The sequence below is a fragment of the Teleopsis dalmanni genome, chromosome X (genome assembly GCF_002237135.1).
Source record: "Teleopsis dalmanni isolate 2A chromosome X, ASM223713v2, whole genome shotgun sequence".
NCBI classification, from domain to species: Eukaryota; Metazoa; Arthropoda; class Insecta; order Diptera; family Diopsidae; genus Teleopsis; species Teleopsis dalmanni.
In genome coordinates this window covers 89,300,783-89,324,276 of record NC_051848.1, presented here as the reverse complement: position 1 = coordinate 89,324,276, position 23,494 = coordinate 89,300,783, and the positions used below count along the sequence as shown (strand labels likewise).

At 27.0% G+C, this 23,494-nt stretch overlaps 1 protein-coding gene across 1 annotated transcript; it reads right to left on the bottom strand.

Annotated features, from left to right (window-relative positions):
• Positions 1-7,570: 7,570 nt before the first annotated feature.
• LOC119687097 (probable RNA polymerase II nuclear localization protein SLC7A6OS) lies at positions 7,571-22,658 on the bottom strand. Its single transcript, XM_038101279.1, has 4 exons — positions 22,195-22,658; positions 16,891-17,429; positions 8,277-8,446; positions 7,571-8,206 (listed from the first exon to the last, which is right to left on the bottom strand). Exons 1-4 carry the CDS (start codon positions 22,405-22,407, stop codon positions 7,962-7,964), a joined length of 1,167 nt encoding a protein of 388 aa, XP_037957207.1. The 5' UTR covers positions 22,408-22,658; the 3' UTR covers positions 7,571-7,961.
• Between the last annotated feature and the right edge of the window lie 836 nt (positions 22,659-23,494).

Genomic DNA, 23,494 nt, shown 5'->3' with positions numbered 1-23,494 from the left:
TAACTCATTATTTACTTCTTGAAATCGTAAATATTGATAAACTTCATACACTTGCATTCAATTTTTTTTTAACTTTAATACAAAATCAAACTTTTTCCATAATCTACTTTTCAAAATTTGAAGTTAAAAAGCACTTATTAACACAAAAGAACTTCTTTTGCAATATATTTTATTAATAAATATTGTAAACAAAACAAGTCGTATCAAAACTCGCGTAATAATTCTTTACAAGCCCGGCTATAAGCATCAATAACGCGGAACGCTACAGACGACCGAACCATACAAAAATTTCTACTTGAATGCAAGTCAAATAAATAAATTTCATACAAAGACTATGAGTTGGTAGCACTCATGCAGTGGATGGGATAAAATGTCAAAATTACTGCATATGTCAAATCTAATGCGTTCGCGAGAATGTCAGGGAAAACAAAATTAGATTGCGTGATTGGTTCGGCAACATATGATAGAAATGTTTGAATTGTTAAAAATGTTTTTTGTTAGAGTAATACTCTGCGCTATTGCCAACGTATTGTTTCATTAAGGCCATGTACGACTTCGAGTAAATTGAAATTTCCTAGGGATTTTTTGCGCTACACCTATGTAAATATTTATTTATATATTTATTGAGCTTATATATCATTTTTGGTTAAAAGTTTTCAAATTTATTCATTTAGTTATTTAACATCTTAAAAAATTTCCGCAATGGTAACACCTAATTTATATCTATATACCCTACTTAAAATTCTGGTAAATACCAAGACTTCCCTCAACTTACTATCAATTTACTTGAACTCGCACACGGTCTAAATTAGAGATTAATTTAATATTAAATTAAGATTATTTGCTAATTGAAAAACTAATGCAATATTACTTAAATGAAGAATAATAATTCAATAATTTATATTAAAATAATATCAAAAGCAAAATCGACTACTAGTTAAATATGGACGTACAAGTAATTTTAACTTAAATGTTTAATAAAATGCCTATATATATATACAATATACTATATATTTGTCGGTAATCGGTTAATAGCTATTTATACAACGCTTTTAGCTTATTTTTAATTGCAATTTTTTTATATTAAATCAATCCAATTGCACATAAAAATCTGACAGCCAACATTGCGATATGATTATAATTTGCACGAAATCAAATAAAATTATAAACGTAATTTTAAATTGTACAATTGTGCATCGATATTGTGAATAATTCTTCATAACAAAAACTAATTACTTATTCATACAGCACAAATATTTGCATTTTGCTTAGTTCTTATTTAGCTCGCTTCACTACAAACCTTTCCATATAATTCATGAATTAAAATTTTCTTAATATTTTTTTTCATTTTTGTTGTCGTAGTTACACTTATGTATCAAAATGCCGATCTTTTTAGCAATTTATTGTTTTATTTATTTTGATTTAAAAGAATTGTTCCTAATATAGTAAATTATAAACTTAATTAATTAATTAACTTAGTTTAAAAGTTTATAAGCTATAAACTTATATTAAAACATAAATTAAATTTTGCGGAAATTTCAATTTAAACGTAATTTTAGTTTTCTAATTCTTATAGTTGACCCGATCAGTTTAAACTTAACTTTTTAACAAAGCGTTCTGAATTGAACGAACAAAATTACACTGAAAATTATGATCTTTTGGTTGGTATGTGAAAAGGGTTCTAAAACATTTTTACGAGCGCAACTACAAGTACAAAAATGGAAAACAAAACCAAGATGACATTAAAATTAACCATATGTATTGATTTTTAGCGAAGTTAACGAAATAAACAAAACTACAATCAAAATATAAATTCTTTGTGCCGTATGAATAGCCTATTAAACGAATTCTAATAAAATGTTAAAATATGCATATTTTTTTGAAAATTTAATATATATCCTACGTTAAATAAATGAAATATATCATATTAATTTTTTTTAAAACAATTCAGTGCAAATTTTATAGTAAAGAAAAATTTTTAACTACAAACATTTTATTTAATTAAATAAATTTTTGGCTTACCGTATATAATTTTAAGGCCCCAAGTCTTTGAAGTTAAACCTGTTAGCAAATAGAAATTTTGACATTTATAAACAGAATGGGATAGGAAAGCATTGTCACCGTTTCCAAAATTAATCTGAAATTTTCCTTTTACTCTGATTTTAGTTTGGAATCATAAATTTATATTCAAAAATAAAAAAAATTTCAATTTTACCGTGACCATGAATGTCTGTATAGCATGGACTTAAGTATTCATACTTTCGATATATCGATAAACTGTACTATAGATACTGTACAAGTATAGTATTATCCTTAAGCATAGTAATATGTTCGACAGAATTATTAACAGCATCTCATATAATAAATCGAAATAATAAAATGAAGTCGCAACCTATTGTACTGGTGTGGTCGCAGTATTATTATGTGAATGTATTTAATGCAATATAACAATGTAAAAGTATCTAAAAGAATTTAATAGGACAATTATATTTCATAATATTGGTCATAATATTGATTGGTGGACAGTGTACTCCATCAAATCGCAGTGCACTGGAATTAAGGACAACTCAATGCAATACTTGCAAATCATTTAAAGTCATGTTATGCAGAGTGTCTCGGGCACGGCATGAGTACAATTGTTGTTTTTTTAATGCAAATTTTAAATTTGAGAATGAGAGAAAAAACAATATGGCCGTCCAAATTCCGACATGAGAGCTGGCGTATTTGTGCCTCGGCACTAAAGCAAAACAGTGCTGTTTAGTAATAAATTTCAGAAGGAGCTTTGGAGAAAAAATAGCAGTAAACAACACAGCGTTTTTTTATAAATCGCTAATGATATAATTATTACACTTTCCAATTTTAAAGAAAGGCGTAAGTACTGTTAACAGTTGTTATAAGATAATATATTAATAAATTAACATTATTACAGCCTCTGAGTTTTTTCTTGCTAGTTATTTTTGGTGGCAAATTGAAAGTGAGCATATCTAAATTTCCTTTTAAATTTAGGCACAATCAAAAAGTATCAATACTGATGTAACACTCTGCATAACATGCATTTTCGGCATAGCCCGAAGGGGCGAATTTTGTCGTGGCCGAAATAGTCTCATAACATAGCCCTTAATGAGTTATCAAAGATTAATTAAAAATTATTAATTAATTCCGCTGTAGTACATATCATTTAAAAGTTAAGTTTGATATGTAAAGTAAGTAGGGAAACAGTTTTCGTCCTCCTCATATTTTAAATTTTTTCAAAATTAAAATTTAAAAGTTCCATATTAGACTATATAAGAACATTCAAAAATGAAATATAAACTTCATATAAATGAAATTCATATACAAATGAATTTATGATAAACTTAAATTTGAAAATAAATATATAATGAAATATATATAATATAATCAAATCAAATCCGGATATACATACCATATATATAATCAAATTCGGATTCAATATATGAGAGCAGAAATTCCTGACTCTGACATTAATACGTACTGCTCAACAAAAGATATTTTACCTTTCATTATGCAAGTTGAAGGTTACCAGTTTCCTTATACTTGACTGATGGCATTTATTCTTTATGGTTTTATAGTATTCTCTCTCAGCACCGTATTTCACCCATATTACCTATTTCACTGAATTAGATTGAATTTTATTCTCATTTCTCATCATAAACTCGTCATCAATATGGTGGTCTAATTATGTTTTCTATATATACATATATTGTATACTTCTGAAACTGGGTGAACTTCATAATGGACTAGATTTTGGCTTACATATACATATGTACATATAGATATTGCACCAATTATAAAATTTATAAGAATTTACACTGAACTCAGTTGGTTGATAAGGTCAAGAGCGTGACCTGAAGTGAGTCATTGGGACGGTATCTTCTCCTAAATGTGTAATCGAAGTAATATTTTATAATGAAAAAAATTTTCATGACATATTACCTCCTGGGATATTGGTGTGTTGCACCAATGAAAAGCATATTGAACATGTATGTATGTATATATAACAGCAGATCAGGTTTTTAGAATTAAGTTATAATCTTAACATTTGTTTTGCTTTTCTGGTTTTTCTTCTCCTACAAGGGTTACCAGTTACGCCCGATAGAATACTTACTAAAACCAAACAAATAATATTGGCAATATATTTGAAATAACAACTTGTATCAATTACTTTTTAATAAGGTAGGGAGTATTTCCAGCACTCTAGACGGACAGACAGCATTAAATAACATCTTTTAATCGGCTAATCCTTTATTGGTACAAATTTTTTTAAAATAAATTCTCAATATAAATGTGTCGTGATGAACTCAAATATTCATAGATTTAAACCATGAATCAAGTCAAATTATACAACCTTTATTTATTTTAACATTTGTGAAGTATCTCACTCGGCTACACAGACCATTGGCGTTTAAATTGTTTGATTTGAGCTTAAATTAATTAATTTATGTGAAAAACACTATCTATTAAGTTATCTATTTCTCAGAAACACAAGCCTCAGGTACCAATCGTGAAAAAATATAAGTTGTGTCTACATTCCAGTACCAGACACTATTCTTAAAATTAGTGTCATACCGACAGCAACGAGTTTTTTTATTTTATAAATCAAAATCTGTTAAAAGGTAAAAAATCTGCTCGGTTATTAGTGACATCCTAAAGACCAATTGTTGTACTTGGTATATAATTATTCATAGAGCTGCCATGATTCTTAACTAAAGGTGTTAAAATATTTAAATCACAGATGAAGCCAGTACATTTAGTAACTGAAATATAATAACTTCAGTAAAATTGATTAAAATATACAATTGTATTGCAGTTGAGTACTTTAATCCAAGGATGAGCCCTTTTTATTATAAGCATATAGATATAAGTCCATAGAATGCAATGACTGTTCTACTACACTTACACCAACGTCAAAAAAACAAAACAAAAAAAAAAACAGCAAGGAAAAGTTTGGAAAATATACTACTATATACAATACTACACATAATATTTAGTTTAGAGTTTAAGCATCCACACTATATACTTCATAATTTATTACTTAATACCGTATGGTCTCATCTTCATCTTTTGGCATTACTGGGCTGGTTGATTTTAAGTCTTGACAACTAGATTTTTTACCTTTCTTGTAAATGATTAGATGTGTCCCATCTTGTGACTCTCATCTCTCGAAAATTAGATAATTAGTCAGTTGCATTATTCAACCGCATTCATGGATGACATTTACGTCGTGTGGTTAGAGCTATAAGCGCCTGTTAAAGGCAGTTTTTCTATATTCTTGTGACGTAACTAACACAACGTAATTACTGTGATTACACATATCTTACAGCCAAGTAAGTAACCAGGAAAGGACTTTGATAATAAATAAATAAATATAAATACATATACAAATTCATTATCTGACAGCTCCTGCCGACGTATCTAGGGACCCGCATACAGTATTTTCATTATAACTTAACTTGAGTAATTCGTGATTGCGACGTTGATAGAAGTAGTAATGTTTAATTTCTCTGGATCCAAATAGTTTCTGGAGAACTATTAGTGTGTAGTACTAAATAGCAAACCAATACTAACAAACTTCACTAACAAAAAACATTTGTTAAAATTACCTCTTTTTTCTAAAAATACTCGTAAATGGGATAAACTTAATAAATAATAAATCTACTTTGTTTCTTATTAAAAGTTTTATCGTACACAATCGCTCGAAGAATTCAAATACTTATTGATTTGTATAACTATTGCCTTTATAAAAACTTTTGTAATACGTACATACATACATAATAGAGTAGATTGTACAATAATAACATAGATTGCTCTTTAAGTCTGTAAATTAGTCTTTCCGTATTTGCAATTTATAAACTATAGTTTTATACTTCTCGCAAAATTAAGAAGTCTGTCCATCCTGGTTCGTCCAAGAGTCATGAAAAAATTCATATTAAAATATTTCGGAAAATATACTACATAATCACCTACATCACAAATACATAATAACTTTTTAATTTATAGATCCACTTTTAGAAATCTTATTCACTCTCAACACACAAATACACATTTTATAACTACACACAGTTTTACTAGTTTTCAAAGCAGACATTTCCTAAAGAACTAATGCTTTGCTAAACAAATTCAACTGTTTCCTTCGTACACTCATCACGACAAAAATCTCTAGGAGTCTTCAATCCTTCATGAAACTAACAAGCTTTAATATATATATGGACCAGCGTTACGTTAGCACGTGCAAGGTTATCTTTGCTGTCCACCACTTTTTACGATTGGGAGAAGAGAATGATAGAAAGAGGGTAAAGAATTCTTAAAAGAGCATAGGAACTCTTATTTCGTCATTGTTTGATTTTCGAAAGCCCGTTCAGTCCGTCCAATAGCTACATTATTCTCTACAAACTTTATGTGAACCATAACTTATATTAAATGAACATTCCTTATTTAACTTTGTGGGACAACGAGATTATCATGGCAACGTGGCTCTTAGTAAAAATAAACATTGTTATACAACATCAGATCACTTTAGCTTATCGTCTAAACTGTGTCTCAAATGGCAATAATGTCAGCTCACATGACTTGCAACAATCCCACGATTTTAATGTTAAAATACATATATTTCTAGGTTTTCAGTCGTCCAGATAAATACGACCTAAGCAAACAGGTTAACGTCGTAACTCGACATGGATGGTACGAGCCGCTTTCTAATTGTGTTGGATATTTAGCGCTTGCAAGCAAAACGAACTTAATAGGTTTCCATTAACATGTAACCCACAGAATACCATTGGGGTACAGCATGACGGCAGCCTATGTCTATTATTGGATAATCTCACTTCATCTTAATAGATGGAGAGAGTTGAGCACTTGTAGACAGACCAAACTCATGTTACCTAAACCGTGGGCCAGAGAAGCGATAAAAGTGCTTAGCTATTCGCGGAGCACTCTAAGCTGGGTGACCTCACTAATTACTGAACATGGCAACTTCAAGTATCACCTCAAAAAGATAACTCTTGCTGAGGAAGACACTTGCAGACTATGTCTAGAAGAAAAGGAGACAGCGGTGTGTATATTGTGCCAATGTCCAGCACTGGCAAGTAGGAGGAAGACTGTCTTGGGACACCATTGGGTTGGTGACGACTTGGCAGGAATGAGAAGCTAAATGAGATGCTTGCATTAACAAAAGATGTAGTTATGAGAACGGAAGCCACTCCAGCTTTAACTCAATAACAACATCCGAGAATCGAAGGACGAAAAAGGACCCAAGTCGTTTCATGGTCTACTTCGACTAATCCTTCACTTCAGTGGGGCCACTTGTTGGACAGTGCGCTGTCCCAACGTCCCACCATATATATAACATGTAACCCATGTAGTTTAACCAACAATTCTATATTGACCAACTTGACAGTATAGCATTCCAATCTTGCTTTGTGTGAATTAGAGTTTTGGATATGTCAATATCCAAATAATATAGTCAATATTTATCCACAAATTTCTGCTTGATAATTGGCACCATTGATTTATTTTTGTTTTTTTTTTCATAAAAATCAGGAGACGTTCGTGTTGGATTACTGCTGTGCAGATTTTTTATTTGTAACATTTTTTTTGCTTGCGAAATGGATAAAATAAACAAATTCGTTTATATGAACAAAATTTCTGAATTGAACAAAATGGATGAAATTAATAAGATTGCTTAATAGAATCAAAATGATAACATTATCAATGTTGATGACATAAACAAAATTCCTTAATTGAACAATATTGATAAATTGTACAAAATTGATAAAATGAACAAAATTGCTAAAATGAACAAAATTGATGAAATGAACAAAATTGTTGAAATGAAAAAATAGATAATTCGCATACAAAATATTAATAAATTCTATATAAATAAATTAAATAATTAAATATTGAGCGTGTAGGGAATATAAAAAGTGTACTATGTTTAAATTTAGTTAATCATTATCATTTTCATCATTGAGTTCTTGATCAGTAGTAACCACAACATCGATGTCCTTATCTTTACACTCATCAGCATCTAATGTATGAATGAATTCATCCTCATCTGGTGAATGCGATGGACCTAGAACTTGGTAATAATCAGCGTCATCGGAGTCATTTGATTCATTGGGGCCACCATAAACATAACCGGCTAGTTCATCTTCGGAAGAGTCATCAGTATAAAACTCTTCACTATAAGCTGTTATAATATATTAGAAAAAAATATTAGAAAATAAGGAAATGTGTTACCTATTCATTTCAAAACTTACCTAAGTTGAAGCGTTCTAAGGCTTTACGGATCTTATAATCGGTAGATGGTTCTGAGTCGCTATCGGGATAATCATTGGTGTAATAGTTTTCATCGTTAGAGTCATCCTCGTCAAAATCGCTTTCTTCGCCATTATGTATGCGCAAAGTTTCTTCGTAATACGGGTGAGCGCTAAAATTATAATATTTATGTATAACTTAAAATCCAAAAGTTATAAAACAGTAGTAGTTAGAAGTGCATTTTTCTTAACATTTTTTTTTAACAATTTGTTATATATCAAACTATATAAACAGAGAACATTTTAGAAAAAAATTTGACCTAAATAATGTAAGATACCACTTCTACTACTACCACAATCTATCGTGTAATTCCATATGTGAAAGTCGTGCGTGCAATCCCAAAAAAATTTTTCCCAAAATAACACTTTTTGGAAGTGTTATTCTCCATAAGTATATGTTTGAAATGATAAATTTGCAGTTGCCTCCCAAGTCAGGTTAAATTGGAGTGACGGTTATGTACACCAAGTCTTACTTAAGGGCAAATAGTGGTCTGTTGTAATACCACTCTGAACAACAAAGAACAAAAAAAGAGAATACAGGACAACTTAAGTTTTTATACTAAAAAACAAATTGAATTATATTTCAGTTCGCATATATTAAATATAGATGAAGCTATCATTCGGAGCTTACTAGTGGGCGGAGTAAACACTGTAAACATTGGAGTATTATAACGCTGTGTACTCTTCTGCTTCAATTGAAGATTACTATTACTTACGTTACAAACAGTTGGCGAAGGATAAGGTATTAAAGATAATACCTGTCTGATTTCGAACAGCTTTGCTCAGATTCAAGAATATTTAGGTAAAATTAAGATACAAACCAAGGTCACTGGATTAGTAATCAACATAATCAAAATAAATTGGTCTTACTAAATAATTTACACAATAAGAATGTTTATAATTTCTGTTACTAAGATAGCTAGCAACATCTCAAATGACGATGTCCACGAAATTTACAATATGGAATTTAAAAATGTATTAACCTTTGCCAAATCTTTATAATATGATGACAATATTAAATAATATACAATTTTTTAAATTAGTTTCAAAAATATTTTGTTACCGACATTGCGACTATATTTATCTGCAGGATGCTATAGACAACAGTTAAAATATCGGTAAAAATAAAATATACAGGGTTAGGCGATTCAATTGAAGTGTTACAAACGACCATAAATTACAAAAATTTGTAGAAATAATTAAAATTTCAGAATCCATTTACTTTAGCTCGATGTGAATGAAGGCCACCCTTTCTCTTGACTATAACCTTCAAACGATTACAAAAAAGTTAAAAAGTTGAATGTTTCACGAATGTGATCTTCCGGTATTTTGCCCCATTCTTGAACAATGCCTTCCTTCAGCACATCCATACTGGCATATATTTTAGTCCTCACCTTGCTCTTCAAAATGGCCCAGATAAAATAGTCTATCGGATTTGCATCTGGCGAATTCGAAAGCCATTCGTTTCGCGTGGACAATTTTTTAACCAGTCTTGGTCCACACGAGATTTATGAGACTGAGACCAGTTGCAAGACTTGTTGGAACGTCAACGGCCTACGACCGAATAATTGTCTGCCAACGGTTCTAAAGCATGTTCTAAAACATTTTCCCCGATAATAAATCGCATTAACTTTGGCACCAGGTTGCATAAAAATGATTGGAGAGCGTCCATCGGCGGTCAAAGCGGCCCATACTTCGGGTAGCCATTCGTAGTTTTAAATGGCAGTGAACGACAGTGCGTTCAGTTAAGTAAATACGATAATTTTGAGAGTTTATAAACTGCTCAATGAGGAAATTTTTCTCATCAGAAAATACAATATTTGGAAATTTGTGCAAGCGTAACAACTCTTTTGCTCTTTAGAGTGTAACTTTTTGTTGCCCCCAAGCTTTTTAGAACTTGTAAGGCTTTACCTTGAGTTCATTTGGAAATATGCGTTGAATGTTTCGCTGGTATATTTTCAGTTCTTTGACCATTTGATTACCACTACGACGTGGATTTCGTTTAAATTGAATGTTGCTGTTTTTTTTTTTCGAACATCACCACCACTTTAGCATATGGCGACGATGTCCAGACAAATTTAACGCAATCACACCATTACGTTTGAATTCCATTTTGAATAACTTTTGCTCCACAAAACTTAGATGCAAATGTTTGTGGTAGCTTATAAACAATATAAACAGATAGCATTCGTATGATTTTCACGTAGTTGGCAAGATCAGTTCGACAGCTAGACATGTGTGTAGTTGGTAACACTTCAACTGCCTAACTCTGTATTTAAAACTAATTTTATTAGTTATGTATTGTTTAATATCGACCAATTATCCGGTACAAAAATATATAATTAAATTTTGGTCATTAAAACAATGAATTATAAAAAAAGTAACACAAAAACAACTTAAAACTTATTTAGTATAGTTATTAGCGACTCACTAAACGATTCTCATATATACATTAATGAAAATAAAGACTTGGTCCAAAAATTAATAATTTTGTTGTATAATTAATTAGGTAAAAAGTTCAAATATAATTTAAATAAAACAAGAGTTTATACATATTAGATTTTATTTTAATATATTTATTTAAACACTTATTATATATTTTAATTTAAGTGTATCGTTAATATATATATTAATATTTGTCAGTATTTATTTAGTCATGTGTAAATGCATGTACTGATTACGAAAAATCTTACTCAAAACATTGTATTTATTATAACTAAAATATTCCATATGCATTTAGATTATGATATATATATTTTTTTTAATAACTAATATATAAAAGTTTTGTTTTCAAATTTTAATTTTTTTATTAATTTATTAATTTATTTTTATTTCTCTTAATTTATTGCTTTTGTTTAATTGAATACAATATATATAGAATGAGTTCTTAATTAATTACAATTTTCTTCTAGTTCGTTTCTTGTGAAACCAAGTATTTATTTTCACATATATACTTATCTATACATATTCTTTTTTAATAATAGATTCAATTAAAATATTTGTTAAAAGTGCATTCACAAGTCTTATATTATAAGTAATTGAGAAACATATATTTCAATCAAGATGAAAAAAAATAACTACAACAAATACCGATACGCAGAAGTTAGCGTAAACAGAGATTTTATTTGATTTTAATTAATTTATTTAATTAATTAATTTATTTATCTATTTAATTTATTTATTTAAATTATTTAAATTTGCGCAGAGGCGATATCATAACTACTGAGGTGCGATTATTGCTAATAGAAATTTAAATTTTTTTGAATTATTTTTAAATATATTTTTACCCGACAAAGTGAGAGGCGAACAGGAAAAGAAAATTAAGAAAAAAAAGTATTAAAATGCAAAGTCGAAAATCGAAAATGTTAGAAAGATTCGGCAACATCTCTGACTTTGTAAATTTTGAGACATAAAGACATTTATGCCGTTCTTGCAGCATGATAGATGATAAAGGAACTTGACACCCAGGTGGTCACACCTTTTGTTAGTCAGTTTAGGAAACAATGGCAAAATTTGTTATTAAACCATATAATTTATGACCAAAAATAAAGTCGAGTTAACTCTATCTTGCACTGAACATAATATGTATAATATTGTTGATTACAATGACTATTATGAAAAAGGGAAAATATCCATTGAACGTAGTAGTCTAGTAATGTTATTTATCATCACTATATGTTATCTTAAGGTTAGGTACGTGATGCCTTAAGTAACTGATAAATTATTTTTTTATTTTAGGAATTTCTTTTTACGAAATTTTAATAGTAATTAATTTAATGAATGAAACATCTACAGTGGTGTTATGTGCAAAATGAAATACCGAATAGTTATTTGATAGAAACATATACATACTTTACTTTTTATTATAATTAATTTCTTTGATTGGTAACATTTATGCGCAAACTAAATTATACGCTCTAGCAGGCAGTGTATAGACAGTTCTATAACTATTAAGCTGATTATACACAGAACATAAAACTTATAGTATAACAATACGAAAATTCAACAATAGGTTACAGAACTACTCACATCTAAAATTACTTTTAATAATAGTCTATGATATTGTAAGCCAATATTGTAGTAATAACAAAGGATAATCATAAGAATAAGTCACCTATAAAATGTTGAGCGCAACACCATACAAAAGGTTTAGAAAAGTAGAACAGGAAAGCAGATCAATGGATTGAGCACTTATAAGTATTAATAAGTAATGGATTATAAAATTAATCACTTATAAACTATGTATGGTAATATCCTAATCATCGAGTTAATCACCTATAACATTTATTTGTAAATGTAAGAATAGAAATTCCTAACAATAATAGAATTGAAGCAATAGCATATTAATTTTTTATAAAGACAAAGACATCAATTAATAAAAATAAATAAACTTAAATTTGTTTTTTACGAACAATAAAAATAAAAAAATTATAACGATTATTTGATTTTGGTAATTTTAATACTTAAATGACATTGAATGCATAATCAATTTGTTACTTAATATTATAATTAAAATTATTATAATTAGAATGTTTAAACATAAAATTTTTTTTCTTAAATAAAACTTTGGTATTATCTAATGGTTTCAGTTTGTGAAATAGAACGAAATTAGTTACGAAATTAGGATTAAAATGTGTCTTGCATATACCCGCCGTTCGCCTCTCCAAATATTATTAGAGAAAATTTGTTCTAAATATGATATTTTTTTTATTTTTAAATTTATTATATTATATTTATAAATTTAATTTCAAATCTCTTTTCTTACTGTTACTATTTTGATTGGTTAGATTTTGGATTTGGTCGGTCGATAAAATATTAAATTTTGTGAACAATAATACCTTAAGCATATGGAAAGTAAAAAAATTAGATTTGATCATTTCGTTGGCCAAGTACGGCTTACAGCTATTTTAGAGTCTGTTACATAGTTTATTTAATTGTTTTTGTATAAAAATAGTGTACTAATTTTTTTAAAATTATATTATAAAACATAACAATGACATATTACTTATATTATTTTAATTTAAATGTACTGAAATACATTATATTATTCAAATTAAGAAATCTTAGTCAAAAAATTAAGGCAAATAAGTTGCTGTACATTAAGTCTTTTGTTCATACAATATTTTGTCTATAATAATTTTTAAAAAAGTATATATATATTCACGTATATATATATATTTTATTTATAAAATCTTAATTAAATGAAAAATTACATTCAACGCACTGATCTTGTCAAAAAAAAATCATTAAGAAATTTCCTATTCATTAATCTGCAAATATGACAAATTCATTCATTTGTTTAATTATTTTATTTGTTATTATTAAAAAAATGGAATATTTAAATTTAAATTTTAAATGCAGTTCTGGCAAAAACATTAGCAAATGAAATATGAAACTAAATATTGCAACATTTGTAGCGCCCGCAAGTTATGAACGATGTTTTTTAACCACAAATGACATCAAATATTAGCAAAAATTAAAAAAATCATAATTTAAGTATGTTAGGTTAACATAAGAAACATATATATTAGGAGCAATGATTAATTATGTATGTATGTATGTATGTATATGCGTTTTTTCTAAATTCTCTTTCTAGTGATAAGAAATTTTTAAGAAATGGTATGGGGGAAATAAAATTGATTATATAGATTCAAGTCTTTAACGGTTACGATGTCTAAAAGGCAAAATTTTTTGTGTATTATAATGACAAAATCAGTAATATCTTCTAGTTAAAAAAATTCTTTTGCAAGACTCAAAAACAATAACTCACAACGAAACGAAAATGCAACTTCAAAATAAATTATAAATATATATATAAAAAACATCCACATATATTATACATATATATATATATTATACATATATTATATATATACATATATTATATATATACATTAAGACTGAAAAGTTTTCGGAAATTCTCATTTAAAATTCGCGCGCTGTATATTTTTCGATATTTTAAGTTTATGTAGTTTGGCAGCACTGTCCTTAATTACTATGCCAAAAATGAGCGCGATCTGTCAGACAGTTCGTTTACGGCAGCTGTTGAAACCAGTTCCCCTCAGTAGTGCGTTGCGAAATGTCTTCGACGGTCGTACGACCGTCCTGAAAGGCTTTGTACCACTCATAAACTTGAGTTTTCGATAAAACTGATTCCCCATAAGCCTTTTGTAGCATTCGCAACGATTCTGCACACGAAATTTCGTTCGAAACACAAAATTTGATGCAAACTCTTTGTCCAATATTTTTTTCCATTGTTTTTTTCGCAACGCACTACTGAGGTAAACTGGTTTCAACAGCTGCCGTAAACGAACTGTCTGACAGATCGCGCTCATTTTTGGCATAGTAATTGTCCTTAATTGCTGCCAAACTACATAAACTTAAAATATCGAAAAATATACAGCGCGCGAATTTTAAATGAGAATTTCCGAAAACTTTTCGGTCTTAATGTATTATTATATATATATATAAATTATACATATATTATATATATATTTTTTTTTTGTTTAATTATTACATATACTTGGACTATTATTTTATAAATTTTATAACTTTAGAAAATCAATGTTTTAACAAAAGATATATAAAGATAAAGCAAGAAATTTAAACCGTCTCTATTGTCTTAAAAAAAAATAATTAAATATGTATTAGATATAATTCAACTACATGGGTACATGGTCAGCCGGAAATTCAATTAATTAAAATATAAAAAGAATTTGTGTTGTTGTAGTTCACCACTTTTCGAAACCTCTCCATACAATAGTTTCTATTAAGTAAAATAGTCACTATCGTCATAACTGACGTTAAATCACAATTTATAAAATACATAGAAAAACATGCATTATCGAAAATAAATAAACGCAAAACATATAAAAATAAATAATGATAAAGATTTGAATTGTATGGTAAGTATTCAATTTAGATATTGAATAGTATCTAACAATATGAAATGATGAATTAGACATAGACAACATAGTAACAGTCTGGAAACAGTGGATATAAAGAGCTGTAGAAGAATACTTTGGCTTACCTAATCATTAGTTTTTATGTCATCACTGTACGTTAAGTACAATTATGTACTAATAAGCTCGGCGGGTTACAACAACAACAACAACAACAACAACAACAACAACATGTACTAATAAGGAATGAAGGAATGACATGTATGAAAGGTGGGTCACATTATGATCTATTATAGTCGTAATAACATAATTTTAATTCAAAATTATTTCATCCAGTCACATGATGTTATTTAGTCGGATTAGCTTGCAATTAAAAATATTTTTTCAAATTTGAATATATATTTTAATAAAAAACATACACACCATAGCACATATAAAATATAACAGTAACAATAACATAATTTCAAATCAAAGATAGATCATTCAAAACAACGTGATAATAATTTGATAATTTTGAATTTGAAAGAATATTTATAATGCTTGGTTTCGAATCCAAATACATGTGCTTCGCTTATGATCCATCACAGACACAACAATTCTTTGATATAATTTTAAACCAAAGATATCTCATTTAAAATCCATGACACGATTTCGACTTTGTAACTTTTGGATTCAAATGAATATTTATTACATACCATGAGCTTTGAATATGTGACAGTGTGTTTAAATGACAAATATAGAATATGTGTATATATAATAAATCTTTAATTAAACAATAATAAAACTTTAGATAAATGAGTAAAATAAATGTTCGCATTAGATTTAAAACAATATTAGAACAGAGCATATGTACTGTGAAATATATTAATATGGGAAAGTATTAAATTAAACGAAAATTGAAAGCGAATAGTAACAAAATATAGACTACCTTACGTGATTTTATTTAATTTTATATACAAATATATATAATATAAATTGAAGTAGAACGCAATTCTGAAGTAAAATGTTTACAAATTAAAAATTGAGCGTTTCTAAATCTTGCTACTTATAGATACAAATAGTTATAATAAATGCTAAGCATTTAGCATATAATAAAGTTAATTAAATAGATGACGTTGTGATAATTGTAGTAGAAGTAGTAGTAGTAGTAGTAGAAGAAGTTGTAGTAACAATTTGTGGCATTGGTGTTACAGTTGTGGCAATAATTAGCAGTCGAACTTTCTAGTATATATATATATAAACATATATATATATATATACTATATGTGTATATATTTATATATTATATAAAAGTATATGTAATACATATATATATACAAATATAAGTACATAATCATATTTGTTTTGTTTTTACCAATTTGTGTAGTACTTGTTGTAGTAATTAAACGGATAATACAACCTTAATTAATATAACATATTAATAATACAATTTCATTTGTTGTATTACATAAATTAAATTAAATATAATTATCAAATAATATTAGCGATCAAACGGAAATTATTTAAAGATTTTTCAAAGTATGTAAAATAATAGATTTTAGAATAATAAAAAAAAATATAAAATGATAATTTCGATTCTGATGTTCAAAAATCAAGACTACACATTTTATATGAAGCTGCTATGTATATAAATCTGATCGATAAGTATAACGAACCTTAAACGATTATCATCAATATCGGCATAATCGTCCTCTTCCTCCTCCTGGTCTTCAGCTAAATATAAATCATACACATAACCAGTGTCGGAGTCACTAGGCTGAGTGTTCCCTCCTCGAAACAAGCTTGCGTTAGTGTTAACATGAGAAGCGCGATTAACTGATTCAGCATACAATGAAGAAGATGAAGCACCTGAAGTGGCAAAACTTGTTGATGGTTCATCTTCAGCAGCCTGCCCCACGGGCTGCTTTTCTATATCAACTATTGTCAGCTTAGGGCCCATGGATACTTCAAGTTCGTCACTACATTCTTCTCCTTCATTAGCTTTTTCCAACAATGGTTTGCGTAAGCAATTAACAACACGAAAACGATTTTCTTGCGACATTTGACGTTTTTCCTCGCGCTTACGATGCAAAAGATCGCTAGTTCTTGGATGAGAACGACGAAATTTAACCAATTCTTCAGCCTCTTCTTTGGTGAGACGCGAAATAGCTTCCTCTTTGGTAAGACGGACAAATTTGGTAGTAGCAGCGTCATCCTACAAATAAGAAAATATTTTATAACTAATACTTAACACCATTTTACAAAATTTTTGCTTTTGTATTTCTTTATTTACAATCTACCAATAGCCAAAGCCTACTAATAGCCAAAAATAACCAAAATGTTTGAACTCTAAACTACTACTAATTACGTAAGTACTATATTGGTATTCTTAAAATTTCAAATAACTGCTAAAATGTAATCATCTATCACAATTTTTGCCATACCAAGGCCATGCGTCTGCCATAGATGTATAAGTTTTTGTAAAACTCGAGAATACCGGCTATAAAGCTATTCCATATGCTGATGATATTGGGAAATATATCGCTTACTCTAAAATATATTTCTCAAAACAGGATATATAAACGTTCTTGAAAAGTGGGTAATAAATTTGAGTGTGAATCCAAATCCAACTAAACTTGTAATCGCTACTGAAAAACATATTACATATCACCTTCTTATAAACATATTTCTCAACCTAAATAATAAAGCTCATCTTTCTAAGTGTTGCTTTCAAAAGAAACATAACTGAAAGATACAATATCCGCTTCGAGACCAAGGTTGCCTTACAACAAGGTTCTCAACAGGTGCCCGACTTACATCTCTCAGGAAGAACGACGTTTTCCGTGCATCAAAAACTATTCTAGCTTAATTAAAATCAAGATATAGACAAGTGCTAAACAGTCGCCTATTTGTTCTCTTGCCCGGCTTCCTCATCCACAATCCACCCCTTCTCTCTTATTCCCCTCCCCCTACCTTCAACCATCACCCATCCAGTTCTTAACTCATGCATTCGTGTTGTAAAATCTTTCATGTTATCAACTTTTAGGTCACCGGGGGTAACAACAATAGATTACTTTTTAAAATGGAAAATATAACTTCACCGAAGTAAAATATGGGCGATTTTCGTTACAAGAAAGCGACGTCAAAATCCAATACAACTAAAAGTCAGCAATAATAACGACTTTTGGCATGAAGTGGTAAACTACAATATTGGAATTAACGCTCTACGGGGAAAGCAGATACAATATTAAAAGTAGAGTATATACTCATGGACCATATGTTAAAAACAAAATTTTCATCTACAAACATATAAACTTATCTCCACGAATTAGATAAGCACTAGCCGAATGCACATCGTGCATGAATTTAATATGATTACCAAGCCACTGCAACATACAAGGAAATAAAAAGACGCTAACGAAACATCTAAATCAGTATTTAAAAACTTTCTCCTCTTTCACGAAAATCATAACACCTCTGACACCATCAATCATATTAAAATTCATTCTCAAAAGAAAGAGGGCGCGTCCTTTCCTATCAATAACTTTCATTACCAATCCAACAACACACTAAATAACAACATTTATAACTATATTAAACTCCAACAGGATATTGGTCTTTACCGTGTTGAGTTATCTAAAATCATTAGACTTCGCTAAGCACACACTAAGCTTAGTTATGACCATCTACTGTTATAGCTTTTTTTGGGGTCTCATACAGAAAGAACTGTCCTAACCTAATTACGTATTATTCCACTCTGACAATTCTGCAACACAAACTCTGTCTTATCTGTAAAACATATTCTTTGCGACAGCCAATTTATCCCCAAACACAAAACATTTACTCTACTTTGATTTTCCTCTAATTGCAGGGACTACACACTTCACAGCGAATTTTATTAAAATAACAGAATTTCCCAAATCATCAAACATTTTAAATAATATGAAAAAAAAACGAATAAAAACTTAAAAACAAATAAGTAAAAAAATAATTAAAAATAAAATAAATATAAATACATATATAAAAAAGACAATTAAATATGAAAAAATAATTTATAATTAAATAAAAAAATAATCAAATAAAATATAAATAAAAAAAAAATAATATATAAATAAATAAAAAAAAATAAATAAATAAATATAAATAAATAAAAAAAAAAAATAAATAAATATAAATAAATAAAAAATAAATAAATAAATAAATAAATAAATAAATAAATATAAATAAATAAATATAAATAAATAAATATAAATAAATAAATATATATAAATAAATATAAATAAATAAATATAAATAAATAAATATAAATAAATAAATATAATAATAAATATAAAAAAATAAATAGAATTAAAAAAAAATTATATTAATAAAAAAAAATATAATATAATTAAAAAAAAATTAATATAATTAAAAAAAAAATAATTATAATTAAAAAAATAAATATAATTAAAAAAAATTAATATAAATAAAAAAAATAATATAATTAAAAAAATAAAGTATAATTAAAAAAATTATATAATTAAAAAAAAAATAATTATAATTAAAAAATAATATAAAGTTATATATAATAAATATAAAAAAATAAAATATATAAATAACAAAAAAAATTATATAAATAAATAATAAAACAAATAAATACAAATATAAAACAAAAAAAGATAAAATAATATATTAAAAAAAATAAAATAAATATTTAAAAAAAAATTAAAATAAAATAATAAAAAACATTAAATATAAATAATAATAATAAAGTTAAATATAATTAAAAACTAAATATAAATAAATAAATAAAACAATTAAATATAAAAAATTTTAAAATAAATGATATATAAATTAATATTTAAATAATTATATAAAATATATAATAATATAAAATATATAAAAAATATAAATATATAAAAAATATAAATATATAAAAAATATAAATATATACAAAATATAAATATATAAAAAATATAAATACATATATGAAAAAAAGTATTTTTATATATAAACATTTTTACAAATATAAAAAAAAATCATAAATAAAATGAATACAAAAAAAACATAAATAAATAAAATTAATACAATAAAAACATAAATAAATAAAATAAATACAAAAAGAAAAAACATAAATAAATAAAATAAATATTTAAAGAAATAAATAGAAAAAAGTGCCATCATTATATTTCATTATGAATTGTTTGTAGCGTTAAATATACTAAAAATAAACTACAGCCTCTGTTAAATTTCAGCTGGTCTTACAAAAAAAAATAAAAAAAAAAAAACGAAAATGTAATGGGTTACTTATGAATGATATATTTCAAAGTATAATATTTAACGTCTTCAGGTAGTTTCACTTGAGGCTGGATCAGCAACAGGGAATACGAAATAAACAGTTTTCACAAAATAATTTGGAAATTCTCTTATGTATTCTTGCAAACTTCAGGTACAAATAAATGTATTTAATACAATAAAATTATTCCCTCCATATTCAGGTAACATAAAAATGGTTTTAAATAAATTAAATTGAATATTTAAAAGACAGTATAGATTGTATCAACGTGATTGATCAGTTGATGACTAACGACTTATGTTTATAACATAAAAAATAAATGTAAACAATCAAAACAGTATCAGATTAACTCTGCGTATAACAATTAAAATCTCATATGACAATGAAGTTGTAATAAACAACGCAGCTTAGTCAGATGTTTGTATACTGAAACAGACACACGTCTCTTGGATGAAAAACCTTTCTATATACAATATTCTATAAAATACAATATTCTATAATATACAATATTCTTTAATATACAATATTCTATAATATATAATATTCTATAATATATAATATTCTATAATATACAATATTCTATAATATACAATATTCTATAATATACAATATTCTTTAATATACAATATTCTATAATATATAATATTCTATAATATATAATATTCTATAATATACAATATTCTATAATATACAATATTCTATAATATACAATATTCTATAATGTACAATATTCTATAATATATAATATTCTATAATATATAATATTCTATAATATATAATATTCTATAATATACAATATTCTATAATATACAATATTCTATAATATACAATATTCTATAATATACAATATTCTATAATATACAATATTCTATAATGTACAATATTCTATAATATACAATATTCTATAATATACAATATTCTATAATATCAATATCCTATATTCTAAAACTTCGCTGACAATAAATTTTTGCTAAATAGAATATACATACTGTAAATATACACAATAAATATATACAGTAAATATAAGCTATGTTAAGCAGACGTCTTCATAAAAGGACTTATCACTTTACCATGATATGTTCTCATTGTTCTTGTGCTAGCCCGAGGATATCTATTAAGCAGATAAATTAAAGAAATTAATAATAGAATGTAAAAATGGATTGGAGAGAGGGTGTGATGATATGTTTCTAGTTTTCAATGTTAATTTTTCATCCTTTTTTAAAGCGAGGTTTTCTTAGTACAGATGAAATTGCTGATCCCGTTGATGATCGCTTAGGACCATGCAACACGGCTTTGACTCAGTGACGAGGCACAGATAGCCTCGACTATTTGTTTTTTTATAATTTGTATTGAATTTTATATTTTCAATTTTATAATTTGTATTGAAAACAACTATTTTGATTTTGACAAGCACATGACACTATATAAATTGTTATTGTATTATTGAATTTTTGTTTTTTTATAATAATTATAAATAAATTTTTTCTTGCAATAAAATCTGTTTTAATAGTTCTTGGTATAGAACAAACATGCATGCAGTTACAGGCACATTTTTGCTACCACTTGTTGGTGTAAAGCTGAAAGCCTACCAACACAAAGCCAAAATGAAATAAAATACTTCAATTTTGTTTCACCACAAAAAAAACAAATAATTTAGCACTTATTTTGCAATAAATTTAAGAATTTATGAATGCAAAAGACTTACTTGATTATTAATAGTACCGGCTAATTTCAATACAGTAGAAATTTTATCCTTTTTCTTTGTGTCTAGAGCCGCACCAAACACCTCCTCGCCGTCTTCTATTCCTGCTCCTGCATCAGCATTTTCATTGTCTAAACGGCAGCGCTTGGCGTTCAGAACAAAGGCACCCAATGGCTCCTCGTCAATGTGTCGTTTGACGCGTACAACTGCTGGCATTATGGCAATAAATTATTATTAATAGTTTTTATTAAAATTTTTCAATTATTGTAACAATCAAACGCAATTTAACAACTTTTCTGCGAAAATTTCAGAGCTGATAAGTTTATGCGGAGAGCCACACAAGAACGACCAGCAGTTTTCAATTTTCGTAACAAAATGATGTGCTCACTTATTAACGCCGATAGTACACAAAAACTGTGTTATTGCTCAGCTTGTGTAATTGAACCGTGTCAATCAGATTTAAAAATACAACTGAAAAATTAAAAATTGTTTTGAATGTTAATTTATTTAAATTTCGAATACTAACTAAATTTATTTTTTAAAATTTAAAATCACTGAATACTTGTTTAATTTCTTAATATTAATTTTATGATTTACTTATTAAAATTAATTTTTTATATTATATATAAAACATTATATGATATATATTTTTTTGTTGTGTTGTGTGCAATATGCAATATAAAAATTGCAATTACTAAAAATTAATAATTTTAATAAAAGAAAACGAAATTAATATAAGAAAGGCAATGGTAAGCATTTTTATCTTAAATATTTAAATTAATTTATTTTTTTATATATATCAATTTATTAGTAAATAAAATGTTTACATGATTTTAACAGATGACTGGAATTTTGCAATATATTTCCAGTGAACATTCACAATAGATTAATTTTTTTACTTACATGATTTTAACAGATCACTGGAATTTTGCAACATATTTCCAGTGAACATTCACAATAGATTGATTTTTGAATTTGACTGCACTGACACTTAAGACTTAAAATTTTTTACGAGTAAAACCTATCTCTGAAAATTTTAAGAGCAAAATTGTTGCTGCACATATTTTCTTTCGTAAGTTGCGAGTATTTTTTGCTAGTCTGAAAGAAAAAACTACAGCTTATTTTAAAATAAATGACACAAAAAAGTTATTGGTGAGTATTTTTTACTGTTTGTATTTAAATTTATATAAAAGCAAACATTTTTTTTTGGCTTTATCCATAATTCTGTCAGTCTGAATATTTTCGTTTTCTGTTAAATTAATATGAACAGGAAAGCTTTAACAAAACGAGAAAATATTCAACA

What these genes read in the sequence shown, in the direction of transcription:
- LOC119687097 (XM_038101279.1), bottom strand. Translation starts at nt 22,407, where the DNA reads ATGCCAGCAGTTGTACGCGTCAAACGACACATTGACGAGGAGCCATTG. An exon ending in ATTGATGATAATCGTTTAAG is followed by an intron (nt 8,447 to 16,890) that starts GTTCGTTATACT and finishes TTATAATTTTAG; the next exon opens with CGCTCACCCGTATTACGAAG. An exon ending in CTTAGAACGCTTCAACTTAG is followed by an intron (nt 8,207 to 8,276) that starts GTAAGTTTTGAA and finishes ATATTATAACAG; the next exon opens with CTTATAGTGAAGAGTTTTAT.